Source organism: Phasianus colchicus, chromosome 1 (genome assembly GCF_987193195.1).
Source record: "Phasianus colchicus chromosome 1, bPhaCol1.hap1.1, whole genome shotgun sequence".
NCBI lineage: Eukaryota > Metazoa > Chordata > Aves > Galliformes > Phasianidae > Phasianus > Phasianus colchicus.
The window spans coordinates 196,271,374-196,283,631 of NC_143436.1; the positions used below are offsets into that span (position 1 = coordinate 196,271,374).

The 12,258-nt window shown below is 52.3% G+C and overlaps 1 protein-coding gene across 4 annotated transcripts in view; it reads right to left on the reverse strand.

Moving 5' to 3' along the window:
- CHRDL2 (chordin like 2) overlaps window positions 1-12,128 on the reverse strand; it is a 38,602-nt gene extending 26,474 nt beyond the window's left edge. The window contains exons 1-4 of one of the 4 annotated variants that reach the window (XM_090134229.1): window positions 11,240-12,128; window positions 7,181-7,559; window positions 2,670-3,137; window positions 890-1,304 (exon numbers count right to left, since the gene is read on the reverse strand). In XM_090134229.1, coding sequence (XP_089990355.1) covers window positions 890-971 — 82 coding nt within the window. In that variant the 5' untranslated portion in view covers window positions 972-1,304; window positions 2,670-3,137; window positions 7,181-7,559; window positions 11,240-12,128. Of the gene's footprint in view, window positions 1-889; window positions 1,305-2,669; window positions 7,560-11,239 lie in introns of all 4 variants that reach the window. The other 3 variants (XM_090134230.1, XM_090134228.1, XM_090134231.1) reach the window with 3 other exon arrangements.
- Window positions 12,129-12,258: the final 130 nt, after the last annotated feature.

Below are 12,258 nucleotides of genomic sequence, written 5' to 3' on the forward strand. Positions count from 1 at the left end.
AGGAAAGGGAAAAGAACCAAACTCACCTGGATTTTGCTCTCCAGGGCTGCACCCAGTGCTGGGGAGCAGAGATTGAAAATCTCACTATGTTTTGCCACACACTCCTCATTCACATCCTGACCCACCCTCCTGCCTTCCCCCAGCCCTCCCAACCCCTGGAACAAGCAATCCAGCACTCATGTTTTGGGTTTGTTCTCCAGGAGGAGGATTCTTTGCTGGGAGCCTAACGCAGCTCTGGCACCAGGCAAGTGATAAATCACCCCAGTGCAGCCACCAGCCCAGTGGGATTTCAATAGAAGGGGATTTCAATAGAAGGGGAGAATAAACATAGGGTCACGATGTGTCCTAACCATACAGTCCCAGTGTCTCTCCCAAGCCAAACCCAGCTCCTGGCTACCTTCAAGATGCTGAGCAGACCTGGCCAAGCCATCATGTCTAAGCACATGCAGAACTTCCCTTCCCCATCCCACTCTGGGAGCAGAAGAAAGAGAGCAAGGGGTGAGGAGAAAAGTCCCCAGCTTTGCTTTGGGGGGAGTCATTTCCCCCAGACTGCTCATTTCTCCACCCATTCTCAGATGAACCCAGGTGGGATGGGACCTGTGCAGGCACAGGGCTGCAGTTCAGCTCCCTGTCCTGTGCAATATCAAGCCCAAGGGAAGGAACCTTGAACTTATAGTCTATCCCCAAAAAGAGCTGGGGCCAGCAGCAGGTGGAGGGGCCACGGCCACATCCCCTCCACCGGGTTAGGGAACCCAGCCTGGGCCATCTTGCCCACCTCCCACGTTCCCAGCCCCGCCCTCAAAGCCCTCCGCTCCTTCTCGGGGCGCAGACCCCCACAGATGGGGAAACTGAGGCTCGGAGGGGAGCAGGGGCTCAGCCCCCTACTTACGAGCCCGTGCTCGGCTCTCGGAGGCGAAGAGCAGCAGCAGACACCGGAGGAGGAAAGCGAGGGGACCCGCACCGGGGAGCATCTCAGCCCGGCGGTCGGTGCCCGGGGAGCTTCGGTCCCTGTTTTCGGTGGGTGCTGTGGTGTCACAGCCCGGCTGCTGCGGTGTGGCTGCCCGATGTCCCGGTGCTGCTCCCGGTGCCGGTGCTCGGGGCTGTCCTGGTGTCAATGCTGGGGATACCCAGAGGGAGGTGATGCCCGGCGCACGGCGATGTCTCGGTGTCGGTGATCGGAGGGTCTCGGTGGTGCTGGTATTTTGGGGGTCCCGGTGCCGGTGCCCGATGGTACCGATGCCCGTGGAGGTCCCGGTGGTGCCGGTGCCCGTCGGGGTTCGCCTCGCTCCGATCAAAGGCGCCTCCTTTAGGGAGAGCGAAGAGTTTGTTTGTTGGTATTAAAGGCGGAGGTCTCGGGGGGGGAGCTACGGGGAGGGGGGGGAGGACAGGAGGAGGGGGTGAGATCCGCAGGACGGCTTTTTTTTATTATTAGATTCCCCCCCCCCTCTCCTTTTTTTTTTTTTTTTTTTTTTTAGGGGTGTTGTAGGAAATTCCTTGGCGGCGGAGGGCGGAGGGGGGCGGGGGGGTGCGGAGCCACACGCTTAACCCCTGCATCCCTGCTGCCAGCTCCGAGCTCAGAGCGGGGCTGAGCCCCCCCTGCCCCATCAGCCCCATTGCTGTGGGGTCCGTGCTCCGAGCTGGGCTGCAGCCCTCCCTGCTCCATATAAAGCCCATTGGAGTGGGGTCCATGCTAACAGTGGAGCTGCAGCCCCCTCTCCTGGGGCCTAACTGTAACCTTAATCCTAACTCTAACCCTAACTGTAACCCTAAACTTAACCCTAACCCTAACCCCAACCCTAAACCTAACCTTAACCCTAACCCTATCCTTAACCCTAACCCCAAGCCAACCACTAACTCTAAACCTAACCTGAACCTTAAACCTAACCTTAACCCTAACTCCCCTCCTGGAGCCACCAAGATGAGCAGAAACAATGAGCCCCGTGGCCACCCTATACCCCAATTCCCATCCCAGTACTCCTGCAAGTGATGTGACTCACATCAGCTCAGCAGCACCACATCCCATGGTCAGAATATCTCACAGAGATGGGTTCCTGCAGCTCCCTTACATCCCCAAGACCAGATTTTTCTTGCTTTTCTCCTACTACAGCATCCCAGCTTATGCTTCCAGAGGTACTTTGAGCAAGATACTTCCCAGCACTGGAAATTCAGTCTATACCAAGCTGAGCACCTCCAGGTCTATGTACCTGCCTTGGGCAGATGTTCCAGACCTCATAGTGGCCCTGAGTTTCTCCCTTGATGGGCTCCATCTCCTTCCTCATCTCCTGCTTCCCACACCCCCAGTCAGGACAGACTTCCCCTAGTTCTGATCCTGAGCCAGTTTGTTATGGATTTCCTTCCATTCATTCATTCTCAGGATCAGAGTGTCTTCATGCCCAGCACCAACCCACCTGAGATTGGCACTGAGCCACAAGTGCCAACATGTCCCCAAACCCCCAAATCCCATTCAGACCGACCACGTTCCCCATTTAGCTTGGAAGGGAAGGTGGTCTCAGGGAAATTCTGCAACAAAAGCTCTTGTTCCCACCTCTCTTCTGTCTCTAGCCCTGTCCCAGGAGCCCAACACCATCCCCTGTACCAAACCACGGCTGCAGGTGCCTATTTCCCAGAGCTGGCTGTGAGAATGGGAAATCTCCTTTGTAATAACAAACCTGTTTTAATTACAGCTTAAATCATCAGCTTCGGTACTTCCCTTTCGAGCTTATGTGAGCAAACCATGATGTATTCCTGCACCCTGGACACGGCTGGATGCATCTCTCTGGAAGAAGTTGGCAACCATGAACAGCAGCAAAGCAGACAGAGGGGAATCCTTACCTCACTTCTACTCTTCCATATGGGAATATTTGTGACCCTTGAAGAGCACAGAGCTGGAGGCAGAGATGGGTGTCTGTAGGGATGGTCACAGGTCGACTTGTTTACGAATGAGCTCTAAAAATAATATCACCTCATCACTCACTGCCTTCCCCTGTGGACTGTGAGCATGGTGCTGATGAAGGACCAAGAACACAGGAGCTGTAAGCCAAGCACCTTCTGTCTGGCACCATTCGTCTGCAGGAAGCACAGTGCAGCTGCTGTTGGATTTCATGGCTGACCGGAGGAATCCTGACACGACCACACACCTTCAATACAAAATACAGGGCTGGGTTTTAGAGCAGCCAGCAGAATGCCTGCGTTCTGGATCCAGAGGTCCCTGGTGGGTTTACAAGAGCTGATTGCCAGAGCAACCTGGAGCCCATCCATGCTGCCCTTTCTGCTCGGAGTGCTGGGGTGGAACCCTTGCAGCATCCATGCAAGTTTGGGATGGGGATGTGATCAAAGAACCCACTTTTTCTCACCATCCTTCTGTCCTCAGTGCCTCTGCGTGGTGTAGATTTATCCTGACCAGATGGATTTAGCTAACACACATCACACAACCACGATATTAAAGAGTTTGGGCTAAATAGCAAGCTCCTTCCAGCTCCCCCCAGGATGAGGGGTACCTCCTCACCCAGCTCTTCCCTTGCACAGGGCAGACCTGAAAAGCACATTTGTAGCTCAGGTCTGCATGTGGCTATGGAAGGGCAGAGAAAAATGGGGATGTGAAGCCCGGATCAATGAAGTTATTTTGCATCTCTGCTGCAACAGCAACCACTGAATTCAGGACTGTAGATCCTGGCCCTGCATCAGGGCTGAAAGTTATGGGAACGTTCAGCCGTGTCCTAAGTGCAGACCCAGGAAATAAAGGCCAGGCTTGTCGGGAGCAAGGTGCTGTGTTACATCTCTCTTACATCTCATAAAGAATACATTCACCCTTTGGCAAAAAAAAATGAGGCTCTTTATCTTAATCTGTGAAGGAATCTGGCGGACAGCTCGATTCTGCCAACATCAATCCATCTGCGATCATGAAGCAGGCTCCAAAACCAGGGGATTGGCTTGCAAATAATAAAACCTGGGTCCTTTCTATTTGCCTTCTGGTTCCTGAGCCTTTAGGTCCAACTCACTTCATGTTTTCTGGGCAATTCCTTTTTGTTTTCCGAATGAAAACTGAGATTCTCCTACCAACCCCTGAATAAACAGCGTGGGCTCCAACAACATCCCGTGCCATGCGAGCCTCGTGGCAGAAGAGCAAGCTGGCAGGGTTGCAGGCTGCAGTAGCTGGAAGTTTTCAGCCTGGAATCATGGGCCAGGAGAACCACATGGGTTAGAGCTGCCAGCAGTGGGCAATGGGACTGGAAACCTGCTGGATGTAAAGAAATCTGGCTGCAAAGAAGCAGGAGCAAGTCCTGACCCAGGGGTGGAGGAGATGCTGCTAAAACACACTGTTCCTTCTGCCCACCATGGGGAATGCAGGCATAAATCCTCAGTGTTGGCCATCCCAAAGCAACCACCACACTGAATCCTCATGGCCAGCCCACACCACTGACCCTCAGCCACACAAGCCAGCAGCAAGCTCCTTCCATTGAGCAAGGAAACATCACCTAGAGGAAGTATAGCTACACTACAAAGGCTAATGGCTTTCAAATAAATAGAGTAGACTTAGACAAGACACTAGGAATAAATGCTTCACATGGAGGCTCTGGCACTGCAATTCAGAGCTGTGAGTGCCCACCCCCAGCAGTGCCCAAGGCCGTGGATGGGGCTGTGGGCATTGGGCTGTAGGAGGTGTCACTGCCCGTGGAGGGGGTAGGGTGACTTTTGTGGGTTCATTCTAACCTCTGGGACTCTGGGGTTCAATGAACTGCAGCCATTGGGAAGGCTGACACCCAAACCCAGGGCTGCACAGAGCAGAGGTGAGATTCCTCCTGTTGTTCCACAGGCTTTACTCATCCCCATTGATGGCTAGAGATCATGTAATTAATGTCTGGCATGCATTCGATGGAATTTATTCATCTTTGATGACTTTTGTGGGTTCCTTCCAACTCAAATGACTCTACAGTCTGACACTGGCATGCTAGAAGTTGGACTCAGTGATCCTTATGGGTCCCTTCCAACTTGAGATATTCCGTGATTCTATGATTCAAGGTCTACTTTACTCATCTATAGCCAATGGAGATGGAGTCCTTCCATCAGAAGGGGATGGGGGTGGAATAGGATGATGCCTCTCTGCCATACTCCACTAAGTAGGGATAAATTGAGCAAAATCCATATTTTCTTCGTGACACAGCTTCACAAAACTCTCCTCTCGCTGACACAGAGTGACGCAGAGCAACCTGAAAGGGGAAAAAGAAATCAAAGCACTGAGCCCACTCAAGGGCAAGGATGTATGGCTCCTGCCCCATTGAACCTGTGCTGATCAATGGCCCTCAGGGCACAAAAGTCATAAGGCTAGAGAGGGACATTTGGGTAATTAGGGCTTCAGGGCTCCATTCCTCACTGGTCCATCTGGGAACCACACAGAGATGGAGAGAAGCAGATGCAGAGGAAAAATATTCTTCTCTGAGCTGCAGAGAATGTCTGACTCTCATGCACGATGACCCAGGAGTTGCTCTCATCACTGGCTCTGCACCTCCAAACTGAATGGGAAGAGAAGTGCTGGCAAGGGGCCTTCAGGCTGTTTTTATGCTGTCACTTCTTGTCCTGGCTGCTGCCGAGCTTCCCTTGCTTGAGGTGAGTCTCATACAATACTCACTCCTTTCCTTCACTGCTCGCTGGACTCTCCATCCCACTGCACCCACCCAAACAGAGAGGGTTGGTATCAAGCTCAAACACTCAGACATCACCTTTCCCAGCATCTGGTTGCCTGCTCTCCTCCTGATGTATGATTAATGCTGACGAGAGCTCAGGAGGCTCTTGGAGGCAAGGCAACCTGCAGAGGACATCACCCTTACTCTCCTGATTCACAGCCCAGGAGCAGCCTTCACATTTATCACTCTACAGCGATGTAATAACTGCAGGAGATAACACCTGCAGCCCAGGGTGCCAGAGTTAACACTATTCATCATAGCTCAGGTGTGTTCCCAAGGGTTTTGTGGGTATGCAACAGGATCTGGACAAAATCCACAACAGCATAGGCCAGCAATGGCTTGCCAGAGTTTGGGAATGGTTGTTTCTCCATGCAGACAGCCATAAGCACTCCAGCAAAGGTAGTTTTAGCATGACTCTGAGTGCTGGGGAACTTTAAGAGCCCTAAATCTGCACCTTTGAGGGCTTGAGGTAGTCACCAAGTGATAAGGCTTAAAAACAGGTAATGGGATAATTTACAAATGGAACATGGAGTGGGAAATTCAGTAATTTTTGATCATCTGAGCTCACTGGCAAGCACAAGAGCAACACACAGCAAGTAGTCTATAATCAGGGCAAACTGATGGAGAGAGGACAGGGAGGAAGAGCAGAGATTTCCCTCCAGGGATGGAGATCAGTGACCAAAAGTGGGTGAAGAGAGGCAGCAGAGCAAAGCCCCATGGAGCACAAGCAATGGGATGGATTGTCCAAGGCAAGGAGCAGAGAGGCTGAGCAGCAGGACACAGAGAAGGGTCAGAGATGCAAGGATGAGCCAAGGAGTGGAAGGAAGCACCAAGGTTAAGGACAGAGAGGAAAGCTGGGAAAGTTGTCTGTATTTCCCATCTCTACTGCAGAACATCCCCCCCTGCACTGGGGGCTGTGGATGAGCGACTCCATAACTGGCATCATCACTGGGAGAACCACAAAGTGACAGTGACAAAACGCTGCCAGCTTCTTGGGAAAGGTGAGAAGCAAAGAAACGTTCCCTGGCAGGCTGGGTGAGGCAGAGGTGTTGGCTTGGGGTGGAAGGATGTGAGGCTGGAGCCGTGCACAGGCTTAGGATACCCTCTGCAGGCCAGCCCTGAGCTCCGCATGTCCCAAATCGCAGAGGCTTCGCTTGGAAACTGAAGACTCAGAAAACAAATCCTGCCGAGGCCAGGTCGGGTGTGCAGCAACAATGTGGGAGACTATCCGGCAAAGATCCCTTTCCAAATCCCAACCTCTGTTGCTAGAACTTCTGCAGGGAGCTAAAGCTCTGCATGGTGGGAGTGCCTCCTCTTCCCAGGTGCTCTGCTCCTTCCCAGCTCCAGGAGGACCCGCAGAAATAACACTCCTTGTTTCCTTCCATCCAGTAGGGACAATTTCTGTACCATACCTGGTCCCAGCACCAAAGCAATGCTTCCCTCCTGCTGCCATACGGATCCACAAAGCCACGAGGACTTTTTGGTTTCCTGTCACTTACCTTTATTGCAGACCGGTGTCGTGAGGATGCCCACAGCAAAGAGGATCGATGCACTCATATCCCTTTTGTCATTTGAAATAGAGATGATTAAAGACCAGAACTGTGGATAGGAGTGCAAGAAGTAAATGGGAGCCCTCAGCAAGCACCCAGCAGCCTCAGCTGCCTCCGTCCAGCCCCATTAGGAAAAGCCACACAGCAGAAGAAGTGCTGCAGAGACCAACCACACTCAGAAGCTGTTTCTTGAGCAGAGATTTCTCCTTCCTCTCCCCAGCAGCAAGTCTTCTGAGCAGGCCCAAAGGTGTAGGGCTTCACCTCCATCCCTGCAGCCATCTCTGCTGTCCAAATTGGCCATAGATCTTCACCAGAGAGGGAGCTGATGCTTGAATTAAAAGAGGCCAAAAAGACAAATTGTTTTAGTGCCACGGTAAATAGATGAAAAGAAGCAGAAGAGAAACACAAGAGATTTCCATAGCAACCAGTACAAAGGCTGTGCCTCTGCTGGTTTTCTGTGAGCCTCCTCCTCTGCACACAGGCAATCCAGGGGTGCTGCTATGAGCTCTGACCCAGTAGGAAAGGGATGGGTTTTAGGGAGCTCACAATAGAGCTGGGCACGCTGCAGTCCTCTGCACCAGCTCCTTCACCAAAGGAAGAGCCAAGATTTTCTGGAGGGGTGTTCTGAACCTAAGATTTGCTTTAAAATGCAACAGTGCAATGAGAAAAGGGTAGAAGTGGCAATGAGGGACACAGTGGGCACAATGGGGATGGGTTGGGGTTGGACTTGGGGATTTTAGGGGTCTTTTCCAACCTTAATGATTCTATGATTTCACCATTTTATGATTCTGTGATCTTATGATGCCATGTATATGATGGGTACCAGGCCCCACCTACCCCATGTGCACACAGATATTCAAGATGGCATTTTCATTTCCTTCTTTCCTTTATCTTTTCCTCCCCATTTATCCTTACATTCCTCCCAGTCCTGGCACAAACGCTTCCCTTCAGTTTTCTTTGTTGGGGATGTTTGGACACCAGGATTTTATCATAGAATCATAGAAACACCAAGGTTGGACACCCAAGATAACCCCACTATTTGTCTCTTTGTAACACATCTAAATGTTTCTTGGACCCCTCCAGGGATGGTGACTCCCCCACTCCCTGGGCAGCCCATTCCAGCTCCTGACCAGTCTTTTTTGAGAAGAAATTTTTCCTAATATCCAACCTGAATTATAACATCATGTCATTATGTAATAGAAACAAATACTTGTTCAGGCAGGACCAGCAGTAGAAGGAGATACCACAGCAGCAGGGACAAATCAAGGACTAAAATTTAATGAAGAGAAAATCAGAGACACTAAAAATTGAGACTGAGCCTCTGGTAAGGCTTCAGAGCCCCCATTGCTGAACAGAACATCTTCCTGAAGCCTCACAAAGCCTCCCCTTCCTCACATTCCCAGGGCATGAGCACATCACAAAGCATGGATGGATCCATGTTCCCTCCTCCCCAGTCCAACAAAAGAAAGAGATGCTCCTCCTCCCTCTGTGCATCCTATCAGCACATCCTCGGATGCTGCTGTGGGAAAGGGCAAACTCACAGCAGGAGGAGTTTCGGGCCAACTTGACAAGGATGATTTATCTCCCTCTTCTTTTTTATCTCCCAAGATCCTTTGAGATATGTTTGACCCTCTAGCAGATGAATAACCCAAACTCTACAGCAATGGCTTGCCCAAACCCCCCCTTAGACCCAAAAATTAAGGAGAAGACAGAGTTGTGCCGTGCTCCTCACCACCTGTAGGAGAGAGAGCTGCTGCCTGTATTCACACTTCTGTTCCCAAGTGCCTTTCACTTGCTTCTGTACAGTATTGAAGTCCAAGAGAGAAGGAGAGAGATAATAGACCTCCTGACCCAACACATGCAACAGAACAGAAGGTGGAAGAGTGGTAGTGAGGATGCCAGCATGGATACCTCACATTTACAATCCAGACAAACCAGGGTCTGACCTCACAAGCTTGTATATGGCCTCACTTATGGCCACATCCAAACTGTTTTGGGAGAACAGTCCACAGCCTCAGGAACCCCAATACTGTGCCTGCAGGTGGGAGGGAGCACACTGCTTCAGACCAAAGCTGTGCCAAGGGTCTTTTTCATGGATGCCCCATCCCTGGAGGCATTCAAGGCCAGGCTGGATGTGGCTCTGGACAGCCTGGTCTGCTGGTTGGTGACTCTGTACATAGCAGGGGGTTGGAGCTGGATGAGCATTGTGCTCCTTTGCAACCCAGGCCATTCTATGATTCTATGATTCTATGGTTCTATGATTCTATGATTCTATGATTCTATGATTCTATGATTGATTCTATGATTCATGTCTCTGGCACAGGGGAGTGAAGGAGAGGGAAAACCAGGAGTGTGATACAGCCCCTTTCCCTGGGACCTTATCCTCACTCTGTCCCAGCAGGACACTAAACTCAGGGAGCAGCTGTGCAAAGCAGCTCGCAGTCTGGACTCCCCGTTACTTGCCCAAGGCAGGAGGAGGGCCATGGGTTAATATGGCCAGCAGGAACATTGAATTACAGAAGATTTACATCTGACAGGGGAAAAAGTTTTCTGGTGACAGGGATAGGCTCTGACAGCCGCCCCAGGGGGAGGTGAGCTGCCAGCACTGGAGGTTTATCAGAGCAGGATGAACAAGCATTGCTCAGGAGTGACTCAGGCTGAGCTGATCCCACTGCGGGGAAGAGGGATGAGCAAACAGCTCTTGCAGGATCTGGCCAGCCCCATTTTCCATGAGTCCACTGCATCTCTGGTGCATGATATAGCACAGATCTGAAGTTCCCTACAGCACGTGTCCTCCACAGCCAGCTGGTCAGCACTGTTCACGCAGCATCACGCTGGGGAGCTTCACATTCCTATCATTTCCAGAGGAAAGGATGCTCATCCCAGCACCACAGCTTCTCCCCTCAACCTCTCCTTCATGGAAAACCATCCTTCTGTAAATCCTGCCTGGGGGTGGAAATGGGAAAAGGGAGCTGCCATGAAATAGATCCCACAGCGCTCATCCCTACTACTTCCATCTCCTTGTGCCTTGCTGTTCAGTCCCTATTTGTTTATTTTGGAGCATGTCCAGAGAATGGCAACAAAGCTGAGAAGGTTCTAGAGCAAAGTCCTACGGGGAGCAGCTGAGCCTCTGAGGAGCATTTAACAGTTATTAATGGCAACAATCAACACTGCATCACCAAAACTCCAAACACTGACAGTGATCATAGAATGATAGAATGATTTGGGTTGGAAGGGACCTTGAAGCTCACCCACTCCCAACCCCCTGCTGTAGGCAGGGACACCTCCCATAGCCCAGGTTGCTCACAGCCCCATCCAGCCTGGCCTTCAGTGCTTCCAGGGAGGGGGCATCCACAGCCTGGCTGGGTTACCTGTGCCAGTGTCTCACCATCCTCACAGAAAAGAATTTCCTCCTAATCCCTAGTCTAAATCTACCCTCTCCCAGTTTAAAACCATTTCTCCTTGTCCTGTCAACATCTGGCCATATAAAAAGTCCCTCCCCAGCTTTCCTATAGCCCCCCCCAGGTCCTGGCAGGCCGCTATAAGGTCTCCTTGGAGCCTTCTCTTCCCCAGTCTGCAGACTCCCAGCTCTCTCAGCCTGTCCCCATAGTGGAGGTGCTCCAGCCCTTTGATCATCCTCACTGCCCTGCTCTGGACCCTCTCCAACAGCTCCGTGTCCTTCTTGTGTTCAGGGCCCCAGAACTGGACGCAGTGCTCCAGGTGGGGTCTCAGGAGAGCAGAGCAGGGGGCAGAATCACCTCCCTCGCCCTGCTGCTCACACTTCTCTCCATGCAGCCCAGCTTACCGTTGGCCTTCTGGGCTGCCAGCGCACATCGCCGGCTCACGCTGAGGCTTCCATCCACCCACACCCCCAAATCCTTCTCCTCAGGGCTGCTCTCAAGCCATTCTCTGCCCAACCTCTGCCTGTGCTTGGGATTGCCCCCACCCAGCTGCAGGACCTCGCACTCGGCCTTCTTGAACTGCACGAGGTTGTTGGCATGGGCCCACCTCTCCATCCTGCCCACGTCCCCCTGCATGCCATCCCTTCCTCCTGGCGTGTTGACTGCACTGCTCAGCTTGGTGTCACCTGCAAAGTGCTGAGGATGCACTCCATCCCGCTGCCTGTGTCGCACACAGAGATGCTCATCTGCTCCCAGCACCCAGGGTGGGAGAACCCTGAGGAGCATCACTCAGCACCGGTCCGCACCTGGACACTGAGCGGCTGCCCACAGTGCCACCATCCAGGCAGCACTGAGTGTTCCACCCATCAGACCCATTTTTTCTCCAGTTTGGTCAGCGGGATATCAAGCAACGGGGAGTTACACACAGCTTCAACTGGAGCTTTGTGGGGGGGTTGGCTTCTGTCCTCTTCCCCGGAGCTCCTGTGGGGAGCGGCTGGAGAAGCAAAGGTGAGGGAGGTTGTAGTGAGCTGGGGTCGGCCTCTTCTCTCGTGTAACTGGTGATAGGACTAGAGGGAATGGCTTCAAGCTGTGCCAGAGGAGATTTAGGCTGGATGTTAGGAAATACTGCTTTTCTGAAGGAGTGCTCAGGCACTCGAATGGGCTGCACAGGGAGGTGGTGGAGTCACCGAGCGTGGAGACGTTCAAGGAACGGATGGATTTTGCGTTGAGGGACATGGTTTAGTGACAGCTATTGGCAATGGGTGGACAGTTGAACTGGGTGATCTTGAAGGTCTTTTCCAACCCTGATGCTGTGAGCACAAAAGTAAGCGGCAACAGCGAATCAACGTAGAAAAGTATCGGCGGATGCTGTAGGATGCACGTAAATATGCGATACAGGGCCACAGAAGGACGACGTCGCGCTGGGAGCAGCAACCCTGAGGCGAGCTCCGACCGACGACCACCCTCCGTCAGCGAGAGCATTCCCACCCACTGAACAAACCCGCCAGCGCTCCGTACTTATAGACCCGCCTCATGAATATGCAACGAGGTGGGAGGTGCCACCGCGAGGGCGGGCCCGACTCGGGGCGGCGCTGCCTCATGACTATGCATCGCCTCGTGCATAAT